This window comes from Euprymna scolopes, chromosome 20 (assembly GCF_053919585.1).
Source record: "Euprymna scolopes isolate OS-2025 chromosome 20, ASM5391958v1, whole genome shotgun sequence".
NCBI classification, from domain to species: Eukaryota; Metazoa; Mollusca; class Cephalopoda; order Sepiida; family Sepiolidae; genus Euprymna; species Euprymna scolopes.
Genome location: NC_136501.1, coordinates 80,979,817 through 80,999,498, shown reverse-complemented (window position 1 = coordinate 80,999,498; position 19,682 = coordinate 80,979,817). Strand labels below are relative to the sequence as shown.

At 32.7% G+C, this 19,682-nt stretch overlaps 1 protein-coding gene across 4 annotated transcripts in view; it reads right to left on the bottom strand.

The window, feature by feature from the left end:
• Nucleotides 1-19,682, bottom strand: part of LOC145241490 (large proline-rich protein BAG6-like) — a 322,214-nt gene that overhangs the window by 201,865 nt on the left and 100,667 nt on the right. For all 4 annotated transcript variants that reach the window (XM_080104490.1, XM_080104489.1, XM_080104493.1 and 1 more), the window contains exons 2-3: nt 1,805-1,902; nt 62-103 (exon numbers count right to left, since the gene is read on the bottom strand). In XM_080104490.1, the coding sequence (XP_079960616.1) occupies nt 62-103; nt 1,805-1,867 (105 nt within the window). In that variant the 5' untranslated portion in view covers nt 1,868-1,902. The remainder of the gene's footprint in view (nt 1-61; nt 104-1,804; nt 1,903-19,682) is intronic.

The window sequence follows — 19,682 nt, the reverse complement described above, 5'->3', positions numbered from 1 at the left end:
GTCAGAAATAATAAATTTGAATCAAATTTTCTTTTAATCTTCAATAAAAAGTTATACTTACTATTGAGCTGGATATAATATCTTTAAACTGACGAACTGTGATCTGAAGAAAGAAAAGATCATGGTTTACAAAAAGATGATTATAAAAACATTACCTTTGTTACAAAATACTCATTTTTCAAACAAAATTCAAAGCAACATTTAAGAATTCATTTATTAGTACAGTATGAAGAAAGATAATTTCAAGATGGAGATCTAACTAAATATTCAAACTATTATTCTCATGTTGGTTGTTATTTTCAAAATATTTTAGGAATCTATACAGAATTTCCAACTAAACTTTTTATTTAATTCACAGAGGTAGATGGTTCTTGTTCCACCAGGGTAGAAGTGCTAAGTTATTCTTAATTATCATTCCTCTAGTAAGGATTGAATCTTCAACCTTCAGAAGACTGTCACTTAGACCTGATTTTTAGTTATCACTTGTAACTGTTCCAATACAGGTTGATAAAAAGTATTGATTATGAAATTTTTGAGGATAAAAAGTATTGTTTATGAAATCTGTATTAGAACTGAACGAGGTAAAAAAGGTTTGGAGGAATACGATGTGCCAATGGAGTTAAAGGCAGTTCCAAAATCAATAGAGCACAAGACACTGAGTTGCTGAAAAACCTAGCATTGTTAAAGAATGTGATTTTAAGTGCAAATGCCTTTGCCATTATGCGCATGAAACTGATATTGTAATTTTACCCGTTTTTGGTCTGTTTGTAGGGGGATTGCTTCACTTTGGTCATTAAGGATGGTCTCGGTTATCTGCATACACATATAGCAAATACCTCTGGCATAACCTTGTATGCTTACACAAGAATTACACCTTTGCTGAGAGCATCATTGTTACATAGTTGATGCAGAACTTGCTCAATATAGACTTCTTGGAGATGGGGATTGAGCAGCTTATTAATGTATTCTTCCTATTACCCAAGACAATCGGTTAGATTACTGATGAGCGTGTCGTACTGGGCGTGAAGTGTCTCACTGACACTAGAATTTCCTCGACTCACTTGCTTCACCACTGATTGAGCTTGTGTGAATCTCTCAGATACTGCAGCTTTGTCTCTTAGGCAAATTAACTGACTGCTGGAATCGCTTGAGAAACCCAGTATCTCCGCAATTCTTCCAATTTAATCTTTTACTTGCGCTAACTCTCTCTACATCAATGACCCCCAACTGTTATATGGATGAATTTGTTCTTACAATTGTATACTAATTTCACTCACACACACACACACACAATTGGAACCCATATCTCAGATGCATACAGAAGAACAGATCATATACATGTTGTACACAACTGTCTTCTGATCTAAATATTTTACATTTTTTATTATCTGACCTACCTGCTATTTTGAAAGTCACCCAAACGGCTTTTATCCAGTGGTCACTGCTAATTAAAAGTCTGCTTTCCAAACTATCTAGGATATTTAAAATTGGAAACATTATTCAATCTCTCTTCAGTTAATTCGACCTCAATTTGAGTATCCAGGAAAGATGGAAGTGAAATATAAAGAGAGATAATGACAATAATTTTGGATCAGGTAGGATTCAAGACCCCCAGAAATAAACAAAGGGGCAAATTCAGATCTACACCAATTTCTTCTTATTGACTTGCATACCTAATTGATCTGTAATTTTAAGTGACACTTATTTTAAAAATTGTATTCAAACAAGCTCTTATACACGATCATGCAAGTTATTTTGTCTCATTCATGAGAATATATGAAAATTAAGAATGCTAGAAACTTACATCTTCTTCCACACTATGACTCTTTGTTTGGCCATCAAGCGTCTTTACAGAAACATCAATCATTTTGAAGAGAGAAAATCTAAAGGTAGATCAATGACCTGTGGGAATAAAATACAAACAATATAAATACAAGTAAATACATTTTGATTTATCACACCTACATTTTCATCAAAATCGCTCACTTATTTAAATCAATAACATAATTTTTGGAAATACTTTATTTAAAGTAGAGAACAAAAACCCAAACATACCTATTTGTAGGTCTAATTAGCAGAACTATTTTTTAAACAGTTTATAATAAATTAACCTTTGGTGTTCTTCATTTGGAATTTTATTTTCCTATTTTCATGTGTATATGTAATAGATTTTTAACAGTAATTAAAGTAATTTACTTAAAAAAAAAAAGAAAGAATAACTGACCAAAACATTCATTACTTTTCAAAGGATGCAATTTAAGTGAAAACTTAGTTTTTAACTTCCAATAGATTTATATTAAAGATATGTAATATTATACATTTAAACAGAATATTTTGAGCTAGATTTTCAAAGATTCTAATCGACAGCAATTAATCTGATAAATCTATATTTGATTCAAATCAACTATTTTTTCTTTCTTTCCCTTAAATGGCGTTCTTTGCGGTTAGTAAAGTTTCTTTCAAATAATACTTATTCCAGATAACTTTATTAACATCTGATTTGTCATTATTCACGTTCAAATTCATCTGCTTACATTCTTAAAAAAAAAAAAAAGTTTCTATATTTTTTCTATCTGATAGCTTTAAGATGAATACGTTTACACAAAATATTAAAACTATTTCTTTAAATTATTTGAATATGATTAACTGTATGTAAAAATAGTTTATAAGAATTATATTGTTTAACAGGTTAGAACCAGCCCACATTGCTATTTTACGTACTCCTACTACTTGTAGTGACTATCATCCTAGTTGGATTGAGTCGGCTTCTTCCTGAGCATAAACTGCATCTTAAACCATCACAGTCCAGTTTGAACGATCTTAGGTCAGCTCACAGGAAATGGCTAACCACTCCAGATTCCAGTGTCAGAAACAATCTACTTGTGGACCTGATAGTACCGCCAAGTCATCCTTAATCCTTTTGGCTCAGGTTTTTAACTGACCACAAACTATTAGTTTATTTTTTTTCTTTGTTATATACTTACGTCCAAAACTGGCCAAAGTTAACAAGTACATAAAGATCTTTTTTCACTTCCATTATTTCATGGAAAAAAAAAAAAAAAAAAAAAAATCGAAAGCAATAAATATTTGTTCTTCAAAATTATTTAGGTTTAACTGCAAATTTATTTCATGGCGTTTTTTCACTTTCAGAATTGCATTCATGCATTCACACTTTTCAAATCAAGAGGTAGTTCTGATTTATAAGTTAAGATAAAGATAATATCTGTATGAAAAAAAAACTTTGATTAACAGCATTATATGACAAATTTGGTAATTTTTCTAATTGATTACTGTTAAACATAGCATGGCAGGGGACAATGTGTACATATCATAACAAAATAGGAGCAAGTTACATGATGACTGGGTGCAAGACAAAATAGATTTTTTTTTTTTTTTATTGATTAATGGACACACACACACACTTGTCATAGTCAAGGCTTTAGAATTTTACCATTTCTTTTTGTTTTCCATCAACATTATTTCCTTTTGATGTGTTTCGGACCTATACACACTAGATTAATTGAAATAAAAAAAATAATGCAGTGTATAGTGTAACACTGTTGCTCGAGTGGAATTTCAGTGCCTCATCAGTGTAGCTAGCCCCAGCAGATTCAACCCCTATGCCAAGTGAGGGGGGGGGCTGGAGCCATCAGCTAATTGCTATAATACCTACAGGCTCTGATTACATTAGCTATACATCCACTAGTAGATGGCAAAGTAGATGTGTATGTGTTGGCTGAATGATAGATTGAACACAGAAAACCAAGCCAAAATGGAAAAACAATTATTTTGGCCAAGATCGGTTTCTGAGCTAGGAGAAAATGTAAATTCCCAATAAAAATTCAATTGCTGACGAAAAATGTCAACCCAGAAGGTTGACCCCAGCTAAGAACCGGAACATGAGATAGCAATTGTCCTTGAAACGAATGTTGTAGATGCAACCTGGCTGGCAAAGACAGTTGACCAATCATCTTCCAGCAAGAGTCAATGTGGCAAATGTTGATTGGTGGATGAAAGGAAATTGCACCCTTTAACTAACAACTGCCCTTAATATAAAACGCACAGCGCAGACGTTTTTTGTCAGTTAGTTGAAATGGGTTAGTGAGACAGTTAGTCAGACAGAGTGGGTTGCAGTCAGTTAGAGAGGCAGTTAAGCCTGTATTGAAGAGAGAGAGCCACGAGTTAAGACTCTGGAGTAAAACAGATCAGTTCTTTAAAGATGTACAGATATAAGAATCTTCAAGACATTTTGGAAATTTGCAAAACCTTTCAGAAAAAATAGCAACTCAGAAAACCAGGATGGAAACTGTCATAACTAACTCAAAAGCAACAAAAAATATTTGAAAGATTGAATGCATTTGATTTGCCCGATAGAAACTCCAGAAAAGAGAAAAAAGACCAAGTTAAAACTTGAATTTTTAATAATGCACAGGAAAAAAAACAAAAAACAACCTTCTCCATCTCGCCAAGTGACGACTGCTATAGACGTGGACATCCAACCAGAAAAAAAAAAGAGAAAAGTAATGACATCTGTCACTAAGCTTGTTAAGTGAAAACATTGGTACATTCGTGGTTTCTCTTTTCTTTTATTAACTATTATTTAACTACGTTATTTTGTTTTACTGTGTGCTGTTGACAATGTGTTTAATATCTGTTTGAAAACCAAAATAAGGCCTTGTATTCATTTTACATGATCGCTGCTGACAAGAGCTTTGTTTTGTATGGCATTTCTTTATCCTTACCCACTTGCCAAGAATAGCGAGACATCAACTTGCTGGGTGAAGACCCAAATAACCACACATCAATCTGATGAGCGAGAACCTTCTAAGGATAACAGTACGTACAACGATCCTGTTGTATTTTTACATTGTGGAGTCTCAAGAACACTAGAACTTTTGCAACCAATGTGTTAGAATAGTTATATAATACAAGCAAGACTACATGTTATAGTAGTAATACACACGGACGAAAAAACGCTTTGGATAATCACAGATTTCAAGGTAGTTTTACTAAAATAGCCATATTTTTTAAACCAAAGCACTTCAAGTCTTCAAATTACTACTGTTTTGTTCGGAAATGAATATACTTTCAAATGAATTAATAAATATGAATGTACATTATATATTTTAAGAGTTTTAAGCAAATAAAGTGATAAAAATGTGAACGTCATAAAATGGCGTTTTCGGTAAGGTTTTGTAATGACCCCCCCTGTTTTCTAAAGGTCCGTACCGTGATTGTATGAAGAATTTCGTCATGAAATTTGGGAATCAATAAGAAGAGGTGTTAATCTTAATACTGTCAAGTGTCCGAAATATTTTTGACCATTTCTTTTTTTTGTCGTGTTAAAAATAAGACTTTAATATGCCGAGTATCGAACATTTTGAAAAAAAAATTCTTCGGACACCCAGTAGTAAGTAAATCAATCTTTTTACTATCTTTATCAATTAAAAGTATTATTTTATGTTGAGTAGGACCGCGGTAATTGATAATTTAAAAGGACCTACCCGAAAAAAAAAATTGTTTCTATTTCTCGAATTTGGTCAAATGAAGTTAATATTACTAGAAGCAGCAGCAGCAGCTACAGCCTGTAGAATCAGCCATAGCACAGTGTATAAACAAACACGCGTTCTTTAATTTTTATTCAAGAACAAATTAAGAAAAACAAAATGAAACAAAATGAAAACATAATGAAATATGAATATGTTCTTATGTTTAATTAGAGCTATTTTGTTATCAGAATAACATTAGTTTAGAACTATTCGGTTTTCAGAATGTATAATAACAACAATCCCAACCAATTCGGCATTATGAATCTGTTGCAATTTCTCATATTTTTCGTCAAATTTAAAAACATGGTTAAAAAAAACAAAATAAACTTTTGTAGATATATAGCTTGCATGCACTTTTATTCTTTAAATTAGTTTTGAACAGCGAATTAAAACAATGTTTTACTGCGAACAGCCACAAATGTTTTTTTTCAAAATCAAAATAAGTATCAAAATCTCGTTTATACATAGATTCAAAAAAGTTGTCAAAAAACAAATATATAACAAATAAATGTTATCAAAGGCAAGATAAGTTACTTTTCTACCTAACTGGATAATTTTCTAGTGTTTTTATTTAATGTAACATGTTTATTCAGCTCGAAAAACGTACAGTGTTTACCGATGTAATGTATTGGAAAATTAAAAATGGCGCCCGGCCCGACTCTCTTTGACACGGTAAGTTTGAGAAAAGGAGTTAAAAATTTGAAAAAAAAAAAAAAACTATACAAAATACTGTTAAAAACTCACCGAATATATGTCAGCCTATGTCACGGTAACATATATTGAGCGAGTTTCTAGCAGTATTTTGTCTACTTTTTTATTTTTAACTCTTTTCCCCAAACTTACCGTTTCAAGAGAGTCGGGCAGTGGGCGCCATTTAAAATTTTCCAAAACCTTGGTAAACACTGTTTTCAAGCTGAATAAACATGTTACATTAAATAAAAACACTAAAAAATTATCCAGTTAGGTAGAAAAGTAACTTGCTTTTGATAACATTTATTTGTTATATATTTGTTTTTTTGACAACTTTTTCGAATCTATGTGTATAGTAATACAAACCCTAAAAATCTATATCAATATTCTTGAAATTTTAAAAGCAGTTAGAAAACACATCAAACTACAATTAGGAAGCTTTTTATTTTGTTAATTTTTTTTTCTACTTATTAAGCGAAAGATATTTTTACAACCTGCTCCAGCGTAGTATAAACGGCCTATGGAATTAACACCTTCAACCTCGAAAATAGAAATCAACAAATTTATGGAATTTTCTTTGAAATTTCGCAACGCAAGTTTCTTATTAAATTAAAACTAAATATATAATATAAAGCCAATAATTATGAACCGCTAACAGTAAATATGAGTGATGAATGCTCTCTTTGAAAAAAAAGCTCTCTTAACTTCACCTCTAATCCAAATTATGTGTGGCAAGTCTCCTCCCTAAAACACTCTTTAACCCTAACAATAACACTAAGTTCGAGTGGCAAGCCCCTCTCCCCCTCCAACAAAATACCTCTGTAAGCCACATACAAGCATCTAAAACAAACAAACAAAAAATAGATCCTTCCTTAAAAATACACATAAAAATAAATTGGTTAACTGTCCTAAAATGCTAGAATGGCCAGGAAATGGTAAATTATTTTACATTAAATTTTTGTGAAACTAACCGCTCCCCCCTCTAATATTGTTTTTGTTAGCTTTGTCTCTGTCAAGTTTTCAGTATGTTCACACATAATTTTCCTTAGCCCTACAATTAATTCAAAGTCCGAATGGCAACCCTCCACATATTCTCATTGCATAGAAACCCTCTTAAAACTACACATAATCATCTTTAAAAAAAAAGGAAAAGCATGCATATTTTCCCATAGAAAAAAAATTAGTTAACTGCCCTAAAATGCTAGAATGATCTGTAATAGGAAATTATTTTACATTCAATTCTAAAATAATTTGTTTATCTTTCATTAAAGTTTTTCATGGCATTTTATACATAATTTCCTAAAAAGGTAAAATCACATTTTGGAGGGGTGGTCAGAAGAAGTTGAGTGGGGTTAAACAAAAGGTGTTAATCTACAATAATACCAAAGAAATATTGCAATATATTCATTTTTAAATGGTCTTATGTTTAGATTTAAGTTTTTTGTACATAAAGCACATTACAATTCAACTTTGAGTTCTCCAACTTCTTTTGTTTATGGATACATGGCATTTTTAAGGAATTGCTGCATATTTATGCACATTTACTGCAAATTATTTGGAAACCATAAAATTTGGGAGATTTTCAGTTGCATATTCTGATTCCTTGTACAAAAATACACTTATACAGTAAATTTCATTTTTTTAGTCTTGTGTTTTAACAAAGATATGACTTTTTTACTGAAAAAGTAGTGTAAAAAATGTGACGAAACGCATATGGTCTTAAAGAGGGGAAAATATCCAAACGTGTGAGGCACAAAAATAGCCATAACTTCCTTAATTGTAATCAGATTTTAAAAATTTAAAAAGATTCTTTCTTAGCTCATCAAGCTCTTTCTATGCATACCAATATTGAAATATTTCAATTTTTTCATGAAATATTTCAAGCTATTTCAATTTTTTCATGTGTATTGCTAGTTATAGCTGTTAGAACTTTGTAACTGTGTATGTCTAACCCTCCACAGCCCTGTCACTGAATGGCAGACTAAAACTTGTCATTACATTGTTATATAGACAAGAAACAACAATTGAAAATAAAGGAAATCACAAACAATGACTATCTTTTGTATCATTCTGCCATTCACCCAGGTACCAGCAGGTAAATACAGCTAATTAAAAATAAAAATATTCTAGCAATTTAAAAATAAAAAAATCTTCTGTAACAATCCTCAAAAACAATTTAAAATCTTTTCTGTCAATTTAAGCGATTCAGGATGAAAAATTTGTTAGTGCAACTACATTAGAATAGCAAAATTCAAATTTTTAATATTGAATTTCAATACAAACCAATGGTTGCTATTTAATTGTCACGAATATACCCATAAATAAGTAATGAACATACCCCAAAATTCCGAAACACAAGAAAGTAGAAAAAAAATTAAAAACATTTTTTGACCAAAATTAGCGAAACTAACATGTTTGGCTAAAATAAAACACAGGAGAGTTCCAAAGAGAGGTAAATAGCATGTAACTATTGCCAATTTTTGGGTACTTGTACAGTTTAATCAAGACATTAAAAAATGAAAATATATAAAAAAAAAAAAAAAAAGTTACATTGTACGCATCCGTTTTGGACTGATATCTCCGGAAAAAAAAAATTCACTTAATTTGATAGAGTATTTTTTTTACAGCGAAAAAAAACACGTTTTTATGAGAGCGCGTTGAAGTCAGCCATTATGGAATTTGTTAAACACGCTACGGGGAGATAACTCCAGTTAAAGTGCCGACACTCCTTACCCATCTTAAATACTAGCTTTTCTTCCTAGGAAGAAAAAAAAAAAAAAAAAAAAAAAATTGAACCTTTTGCTCGGTATCATAACAAATGTTTTTTTTTTGCTGTGAAATGAAAAAAAATTTTTTAAATACTTTATGAGATTAAGTGAATTTTTTTTTTTTAGAACTTCGTTTCTTAACAGATACGTACAATATAACTTTTTTTTTTTTCGATATTTTAATTTTTTATGGTCTTGATTAAACTGTACAAGTACCAATATTTTTAAATAGTGTGCGTTTTGCTTTGTTTTTAACATAACTAAGTTACTTCTCATGTTATGTCATATCTTCCCAACAAAAATATGGCAACGTAAAGAAAAATATGATAATGTAAAGAAAAAGAAATATGATAATGTAAAGAAAAAGAAATATGATAATGTAAAGAAAAAGAAATATGATAATGTAAAGAAAAAGATATTGTAATGTAAAGAAAGAAATATTGTAATGTAAAGAAAGAAATATTGTAATGTAAAGAAAAAAAATATTGTAATGTAAAGAAAAAAAATATTGTAATGTAAAGAAAAAAAATATTGTAATGTAAAGAAAAAAAATATTGTAATGTAAAGAAAAAAAATATTGTAATGTAAAGAAAAAAAATATTGTAATGTAAAGAAAAAAAATATTGTAATGTAAAGAAAAAAAATATTGTAATGTAAAGAAAAAAAAATTGTAATGTAAAGAAAAAAAAATTGTAATGTAAAGAAAAAGAAATATTGTAATGTAAAGAAAAAGAAATATTGTAATGTAAAGAAAAAGAAATATTGTAATGTAAAGAAAAAGAAATATTGTAATGTAAAGAAAAAGAAATATTGTAATGTAAAGAAAAAAAAAATTTTGTAATGTAAAGAAAAAAAATATTGTAATGTAAAGAAAAAAAATATTGTAATGTAAAGAAAAAAATATTGTAATGTAAAGAAAAAAAAATTGTAATGTAAAGAAAAAGAAATATTGTAATGTAAAGAAAAAGAAATATTGTAATGTAAAGAAAAAGAAATATTGTAATGTAAAGAAAAAGAAATATTGTAATGTAAAGAAAAAGAAATATTGTAATGTAAAGAAAAAGAAATATTGTAATGTAAAGAAAAAGAAATATTGTAATGTAAAGAAAAAAAAAATATTGTAATGTAAAGAAAAAGAAATATTGTAATGTAAAGAAAAAGAAATATTGTAATGTAAAGAAAAAGAAATATTGTAATGTAAAGAAAAAGAAATATGATAATGTAAAGAAAAAGAAATATGATAATGTAAAGAAAAAAATATTGTAATGTAAAGAAAAAAAAATTGTAATGTAAAGAAAAAGAAATATTGTAATGTAAAGAAAAAGAAATATTGTAATGTAAAGAAAAAGAAATATTGTAATGTAAAGAAAAAGAAATATTGTAATGTAAAGAAAAAGAAATATTGTAATGTAAAGAAAAAGAAATATTGTAATGTAAAGAAAAAGAAATATTGTAATGTAAAGAAAAAAAAAATATTGTAATGTAAAGAAAAAGAAATATTGTAATGTAAAGAAAAAGAAATATTGTAATGTAAAGAAAAAGAAATATTGTAATGTAAAGAAAAAGAAATATTGTAATGTAAAGAAAAAGAAATATTGTAATGTAAAGAAAAAGAAATATTGTAATGTAAAGAAAAAGAAATATTGTAATGTAAAGAAAAAAAAAATTTTGTAATGTAAAGAAAAAAAATATTGTAATGTAAAGAAAAAGAAATATGATAATGTAAAGAAAAAAAAAATTGTAATGTAAAGAAAAAAAAAATTGTAATGTAAAGAAAAAGAAATATTGTAATGTAAAGAAAAAGAAATATTGTAATGTAAAGAAAAAGAAATATTGTAATGTAAAGCCCATGCGTAAATAAAACCACTTTTAGACAAAATTTAACTTTATTCATCAACATACTCTAGAATTAAATTTTTTCCGATTTCGATTCCAGGAAAATGTTGATTAACGATTCCAATACCAAGTATGATTCAGATTCCTGTGGAATTGTTGTTCTGAAATATACTATTATATAATCGAAAGATTTTATGTAGTGAAAAATTTTGTACAGCGAAAAAGTGGAAATACAATTATGGGAATTTCGAAAACGATTTGATTTTTTTTCGTAAAAAAACATGCACCATGAAATTAATAACAATCAATTTTAGGAGTTATTTTATATATTAAAAAATATAAAGAAAAGTTAATCATGATTAATTCAACAAAAATACAATAATATTTTTTTTTGTTTTATTTTCTCTTTATCTTCGATAATTCTTTAAAATTTAACATTTAGTTTTTTTACAGTTTCAATTGCTAACTAATTTTTCTTTCTAGAATATTCTTATTTCTAAATGAAATTTAAAAATAACTAAATCTTTGATTAAATTTTTAGCCTTTTTCATTCAATCTTTTCAAATTATTCCTATTTATTTATTTATTTGACATTTATCTTCATCCATAACTGTTGAAATATATCTTGTCTTACTTTGCCAATTTTTGTGTATTAATATATATATTATTTATTTATCTTTGTTCTCTTATTGCAGTTTCACTAAAAATTGAAACTTCTTAACATCACTTGTTTTAAACTTTTTTTTTGTTAAATACACCTAGTATTACCCTAAACTAGCCTTTAAATAAGATGCCCCCATCTAAAAACATAAGCTGACCTCACAAGTTGCATTATTGAAACATAATTATGAGTTTAATCTCGAAGGTTCTATCGCGAGGTACCTAAAGCAAAAAAAAAAAAAAACTTCCCCGGATTAATATGGGAGGGGAGACTATCTTCAAATTCTATTCTAAACTGGGAATGGGTAAAGGACTTATATTAAGTAGATATAAATAAGTCCCTCTTACCGTTTTTTTTTTTTTTTTTTTTAAAATGGAGAGTAGATAATGCAGTGGATATGTTATCGGCAGCTCCAGTAACTCTCGCTTCTCCTTTTTTGTTCTTCAGTCTTCATTTCTAATGAGTAATGTTTCTGACAAAGGGTGAAGAAAAAGCTGCTTCCCAGGTCGGTAGTACTTTGTGAACAGTAGTCTGAGATGTCGGAAATGTCTATCCTTGCGGCCATGTCACTAGTAAGGGTGCTGGAGGTAAATGTTTTCATCTGGGCTGACATTAACCGCCTGATAGTCAGGGACCCAAACCTTGGAATAACCACTAAGGAGGCTGTTCTATCAGCAGGTGCAAAGTACTGGGGCTGCTGTATTGCCATTTGGTGAATGGATTCTGGACCATGCAGTAGCCTCTCGATGTCATACTAGTGGGTAATTGTTACGGCTTTACCTTATGTGCTACAAAAAAAAAAACAAGAAAAAAAATTCCTGTCTTTCCTCTCTTACTTTCCCTCTGTTCTGCTCTAACCAAGTATGCTGACCTGTTCCACAAACCCCAACATGAAATGTCTCAAAAAAGAAAACCCAAATAAACCTAGAACACCATCCTCCTACGTAGACCCCTACTACCATGTCTCCTTCAACATCAGGGGTTTACGTTCTAACCTTCCAGAGGTTGAAACCCAATTACAGGAGACAAAAAACCTGACATTCTTTCTAAGCGAAACTGGAATAGGGCCAACCACCTCCCTAGACGAGTTCATAATTAAAGGATACTCTAATTTAACATGTAAATCTGACCCCCAAGATCGCCACAGGCATGAAATATGTGCCTACATTAAAGATGGCTTCCCATGTGGCAGGAATATCTCCAGATAAGACCCTAATCTACCTTATATGTGCTCCCGGGTTGCACTTGCTTACACCACCGCATTTATATTTGCCCTCTATCGCCCCCACAACAGCGGAGTTACTGTCTTTAAGAGTATATCAGAAAAATTTACCACATCCTGTTTGCTCATCCCTTGGCTAACATTCACATTTGCGGTGACTTCAATGTCCATAATGTGGAATAGCTGACCCACTCAAATAAGACTGATGATGGGGGGAGGTTCTGTCATGATTTTGCCATTGCCTATGACCTCACTCAGATTGTCTGCGAGCCCACCCGTGTGCCCGATACTACCGGTCAGTACGCAAGCCTTCTAGACCTTTTTCTATCCACTTCCCCTGAGTTATGCTCATGTTCCGTTCTATCTCAGACGTACTTCTCCACTGTACTGTATACCGATACTCTATGGAGGACTGGGATAGCTTCCGTACATTCATATCTGATCTACCTCTCCATTCCATGTTTAAAAAGGATGTGTCCTCTATAGATTCAGACCTGACCGAATGGTTACTTCTAGGCATAGACCAATTCATACCATCCAAAAAATTCCAACAAAAACCTAGCAGTCAGCCATGGTTCTCCCCTGAATGTGCTGCTGCCATCGCACACAGAAATCACTTTTTCCATAGCTACCAACGTAATAGATGCACTGAAACTAAAGCTGCCTTCAGGACTACCAGCAACCACTGTAAAAGAGTAATAAAAAAATGCAAGAGAACTATATGCTCAATCCGTTAAATCCAAAGTAGCTGAGCAGCGGCTTGGTTCCCACCAGTTCTGGCAAATAGCAAATAGGATCCTGAACAGAAACGTGCATTCTATCTCAACCATTATCAATGGACCAGAGGTCATCTCGACAGCATCCGACAAGGCCAAACTATTTGCTAAAAACTTTGCCGCAAATTCTACCCTGTGTGACGAAGGCCATCAACTCCCCATATTCTCTCCTATAACAGACAACACGCTATGCAACATACAAATATCTGTGCGTGAGGTCACCAAGCTAATCAAGAACCTTGACTTCACTAAAGCAACTGGTCCCGACGGTATTCCAATTATAGTGTTAAAAAAAATTACAACCAGAACTTGCCCCCATACTTACCAAACTGTTTAAGCGTTGCCTTAAGTGCTTCCCAACACCCTGGAAAACCTCATCAGTATGCCCTGTATTTAAGAATTCAGGTGATAAGTCATCCCCCTCTCAGTACAGACCAATAAGTCTCCTGTGCGTCATGAGTAAGTTGCTGGAATCCACAATAAATAGAGAAGTAGTCAACCACCTCAGCAGAAATAACCTTCTTAGCGACACGCAATATGGTTTCCATTCTGCTAGATCTACAGCAGATGTGCTAACGGTTATATCACATAGGATTAGCGAATCTCTCGACAAAGGCTTAATTTCTAGGGCAATTGCTCTTGACATATCAAAGGCCTTCGATAAGGTTTGGCATAAGGGCCTACTACACAAGATTTCCAGCTATGGTATAACTGGAAATGTTTTCTCGATCATTAAGTCATTTCTCTCAGATAGGTTCATAAGAGTAGTAGTTGATGGGCAGAAATCAGAGGCCCACAGTATTAATGTTGGAGTCCCTCAGGGTTCCATACTGGGCCCAACTCTCTTCCTGATCTACATCAATGATCTCCCAAAACACATACTAAAATCTTTCGTTGACATCTATGCTGATGACACGACCATCTATGGCAACACATCAAAGGCCGTAAATGATGATGTTCTCTCTGATTCTCTCTCCTCTCCTCTTGAGTGCGTGGTACAGTGGGGAAAGAGGTGGCTGGTTACCTTTAATGCATTTAAGACCAAGCTCCTATCGCTACATCATAAACGCTCTGATCCCCATCTGGCATCAATTGAAATGGATGGCTCTCGTCTAGGGGAGGCCCCAGGTTCTGATAAGCTCCTGGGTTTGACCTTTACCCCTGATCTTAAATGGAACACGTACATCAAGTCTGTGGCCAAGGTTGCTGGGAAAATGGTGGGATCCTTCTACCGCTCCAGAAGATATCTCACTAATGATGCAATTCTCTATCTATATAAGAGCCAAGTACGTCCAAAGATGGAGTACTGCTACCACATCTGGGCGGGAGCTGCTAAAAATAGCCTATCCTGCCTTGACAGAGTACAATATAGACTACGTGGCTTGGTGGGGGATGTCCTTTTCTCTACCCTGCAACCTCTTTCCCACAGAAGAGACGTAGCGAGCCTGTCTTTGTTCTATCGTTATTTCCATGGCAAGTGCTCGTCAGAGTTCCATTCTCTCCCCCCCTCGCCAATCTTTTTTAAAAAACACCCGACTAGCTGAAACCACCGTCAATAATTTTCCCCACTCCCTATCTGTGCCTAAATCAAAACGTAGATTCCATGAGCAAAGCATCTTTCTTAGAACTGCACGCCTTTGGAACTCTGTTCCGCTTGCCTGTTTCCCTCCTGACTTCAACCTGGATGTCTTCAAGTCCAACACAAACAAATTCCTGATGACCCCCCCCCAAGTAATGACACCTTACCAATTCTCCAATACTATTGCTACACTATCCCTTTGATTACTGTACACACAATAACCCTTATCCACGAGTGGCCATTGGTCCTTGATAAGTGGTGAACTCCATGTAAAAAAATAAAAAAATCCCACCTAAAACAGTTCAACTTAAAAATATAAGAGAATCGTAATGAAAGAATCATAAATCTAAGGTATTTTTTAATGATGCGATTCCGACCCCCCCCCCCAAAAAAAAAAATACACGATTCTTACGATTAATGATTCCGATTCATCGTCCCACCATTATTTTTTTTCTAACAATTTGTCATTAGCGTCAAAATACAATCGTTTCTGATATCACTTCTTCAGTGGAGCTAATTCTTTCCATGGAGCATTTTTTTGAGGGTTGTAAACAAGATAACAGATATAGAGAATACAGTGGGTGCGAATGAATTCACATAGTTTGTCATTTTTGTGATCAAATTATGACATGGTGTACCATCTTGGTGAAAGTGCACTTATTTCTTTATTTGGGCTTATTTTGAGTCGATTTCTTCCTTTATATGCACCAATAATGATATATAATATTCATCATTGATGGTTCTTCATTTTTCAAGGTTATCTATGAACAATATGATTTAAAAATTTCAAATTACAGAGGCCAAGACCATAATTACTGATGCCTTTGGTCATTTTGAATGGCTTTCACTTTCTGTTGTGCATTAAGTTGACTCCATTGTCACAGATCAATACAGAAACTTTTTTATTGCATTGAAGCATTTGCAAACAATGCTCTGAATCAGCAATGTATTGTTTTTGATTAACTGTAAACACAGTACCAACTTTGGACACAGCTTTCTCAGTGACACATGTTCATATACAAAATCGTGAATACATTTTTGAGTTTTTCCATGATGTTTTAAAGCACTAACTTGGTTAGTGTTCATGATAAACCAATAAATATTGCATTCTTACCCATGTTTTCAGGGTCAATCTTTCACAGGAAATGGTTGTCAGTGATGTTAACCCTCACCCCTTATACCATATCTATGATTACCCCTACCTCTTCCCTCAGCCATTTCTACAAAATGAGCCAAAAAAAGTGCAGCAATTTCGGTATAGATCCCATGTGTATTCGCTATTAAAACCCTGGTCCCCTTTGAGATAAAAGGAGGATGTTCTGCTTTTTTGGCCCACCCTGTAGTGTTGCACTCAACCTAATTTACATACAGGCATATACTAATGCACTGTATACATAATTTTCAGTGTGAAACATGAATTCAGCCAACACAGAAACCTGTTCTTTATATGAACGAGCTTTAGGCGGTGTAGAGACCATGGTGATTCGAGAAAAAGTTGAAGGCATCAATTGTGCAAGTATCGAAAGACGTGTGAAAATCCATGTTGAAGCAGCAACTCGTGTTCACAAAACTAGACTCTAGCAAGAACGTGAAAGTGTCTGCAGATGGTAGCATTGACCCAGTGCTCCTGTTTCAGAGGTTTCTGGTAGTCTCTCAGATGGGAAATATTCAACCAGATGAGGTCATGTCCCATGAACTGTGTCTATACCTGATGTCTTTGTTTAAGGGAAAAGGCCTCGTGCATCAGACAGACAAACTGAAACTTGCTGAAGCAATCAGAAACCATGTTAAAACAAAATTAGATAGTGGTGTGCAGCAAACTGTTCCAGTTACGAAGCACAATGTACTAGATGGAGGATCTCTCCTTCACCATTTGAAATGGAAGGAAGGGAGCACCTACAGTTCAATTGCAGAAGATAATGCCTCATTCACTGTCAAAAACTATGGAAGAGCAACTGTGGTGTTCGATGGTTATGAGGTTGGAGTATAAAGGACTGCGCATCAGAAAAGTCAAAAGTCAAATGTAAAGAAGGTGAACATTACCAAGGCAACAATATTTTCTGGGAAAAAGGAGAACTTCTTGTCGAATGGGGCAAACAAGCAGATATTTATCCAGCTAATCATGGAACAAATGAAGCAGAAAGGATGTGATGTTATTCAAGTAGAAGGAGATGCTCATGTTGCAATTGCAGAGGCAGCCATCAGTATGTCTGCGTTCAGATTGACAAGACAGATATTGTTCTTTTTCATAAAGATGTTTCCAAATGTACTGCACTATTTCCACTCTGACAAGGTGAAATCCTATGTCTACAATATCAATGTTCTCAAATAGGTGCTTGGTGAATCAGTTTGCAATGATCTATTGTTTCTGCATGCCTTTACAGGATGTGATTCAAGGTGTTCAAGATTGGAAAGAATTGGGGTTCCAGTGAATCATCAAAAGAGAAAAGACAATAAAAGACTGTTCAAAAGTATTCTCTCAACCAAAGCAAATGCAGGATGTTATGAAAACCAATGGTTCTAAGGCGATCAGGACTTACTGGTGTGGATTAGATAGAATACGCTCTGCAAGACAGTTGCAAGAGCAAACATATTCGTCACACCAGAACAACTCCTTCCAACCATGTTTGCCTATAAATTTAATTCTCTGCAGACTTACTACCAGGATATGGAGTAGATGGGATGTAGTGATGAAATGGCACCATCTGAATGGGAATGGAAATTAGAAAAAGAAACTCGTTCCAGTGATGACAGACAAAATGTGTTTATATTCTTTTTTAAGTATATGTGCTGTATAGAGAGAAATGCTAAGAGAATGATATGATGAATATGTAATGCAAATATCAAAGTTTTGCTTAGATCTGATCACTTTTGACAAAAATCAAATCTTTTTTTTTAATTTTCAAGGGTGCGTCGAATATTAAAGATCTTATCAGTACAACCACTGCCTGATTGAAAGCCACCTTAAGAAGGGCATGTACGAGAATCGCTGATACTTTGGAATCAACGCTGAATTTCAAAGGCTTATTCCCCAGTAATTTGAGCAAATTTTCCTATCGTTCTTTTTGAAGATTTGGAGAAGCACTGCTTTGCTCTTATCAGAGAGGAATGTATCAGTGTGCCAAATAGTCTCGAAGCATTCTAGGCATGGTATTATAGATTTCCAACGATATCCCATGCTCACCAGAAGCCTTGTTGTTTCGCAGTCGTTGCAATACATTTCTTACTTCATTCAGTGTAGGGAGTATAGTATTGCAGTCATATTGCTCAGCTTGGGTCACATCGACCGCAGGAACAGAGTGATTAAGCAGCTTGTCAAAATGCTTTTTTCAGCATTTCAATTGTTCACCAGGTTTGTAATGATAGCACTAAAATGATAGCTGATAAGATATTTACAATAGTCATTACAAAACAGTAAATTTATTTGGCAGTTCAAATTAGCCACTGAATTATGACTGTTCAAGGTTTGCTGGTGTGATGTCTATGATGTCTACGTGAGTATAAATAGAACCCACAATGTACAGCAAAACTGACGACAAGGATGTAGCAATTTAACAAACTACAAATTAATGAAATATTACTCCCTCAACAGCAAAAAAAAGGAAAAAAAAAAAAAAAAAAAAGGTACTTGAATTTAACAATAATGTGAGTAACAAACTTAAAAAATAAACTCTTTCTAAGCCAACAATAGAGTCCCTAGACTGGGATGATTCCAACTAGGAGCAAGTATGCAGAGAATGAATTGAACATATTGAAGACGCATTGCCAAGGTTTGATATAACAGATGATGAACAATAACTATGACTTAATTTTATAGGCAAAAGAAATAGAAAGATATCCTCAAAATTTTAAGACCAGAGATACTACCAGACCACATACCATCATACAAAACAAAAATAGTATTGGACAAATATTTCATCCAGAAAACAAATAAAGTCTTTGAAAGACATATTCAAGATGTTTAGTCAAGAAAATGGGGAGTCAACACGACTACATCAACCATATACACATACAAGAAATGCAAACTTTGGTGAATACACCTTAGACAATGTTATAGTAGATCAATCATAGAAAGATGTTTGTCAAACAAATTATACCATGCGTATTTGAGAGAAACTGATATAACAGTAGGGTCATTCCATGTCAATTCACCAGGTCATTACACCCACTGACACCGAATTACTTGAAATTTGGCACAAATTGCCCTTCATGAGTTAGGAAAATTTGCCAAATTATTTGGTCCTAAACCTTACCGTTTGGATTTGGGGGGGGGGGTAAAATTTGCATATTTTACGTCCAACTTTTTGCCACAAAACATCACGGAATTTTAGTGTTTTATAAATTTTTTTAAAAAAATACTTTCACATATTCAATATTTCTAAAATTTGGTAGGAAGGGCATTTAGGGACTGTAGAATCCGAATATTTAATTATTTTAACCCCATACCTGGTAGAAAATAAAATTTTGCTCACCCAAAAGCATGTCCCCCAAAATCATCAATTTTCTACCTATGTAGCTTATGGTCAGTCTAGAGAAAATATGTCCTCTTCAATTTTCATATTTTTTTTCTCACATCTACTATGACTGATTAAGTTCTCCAA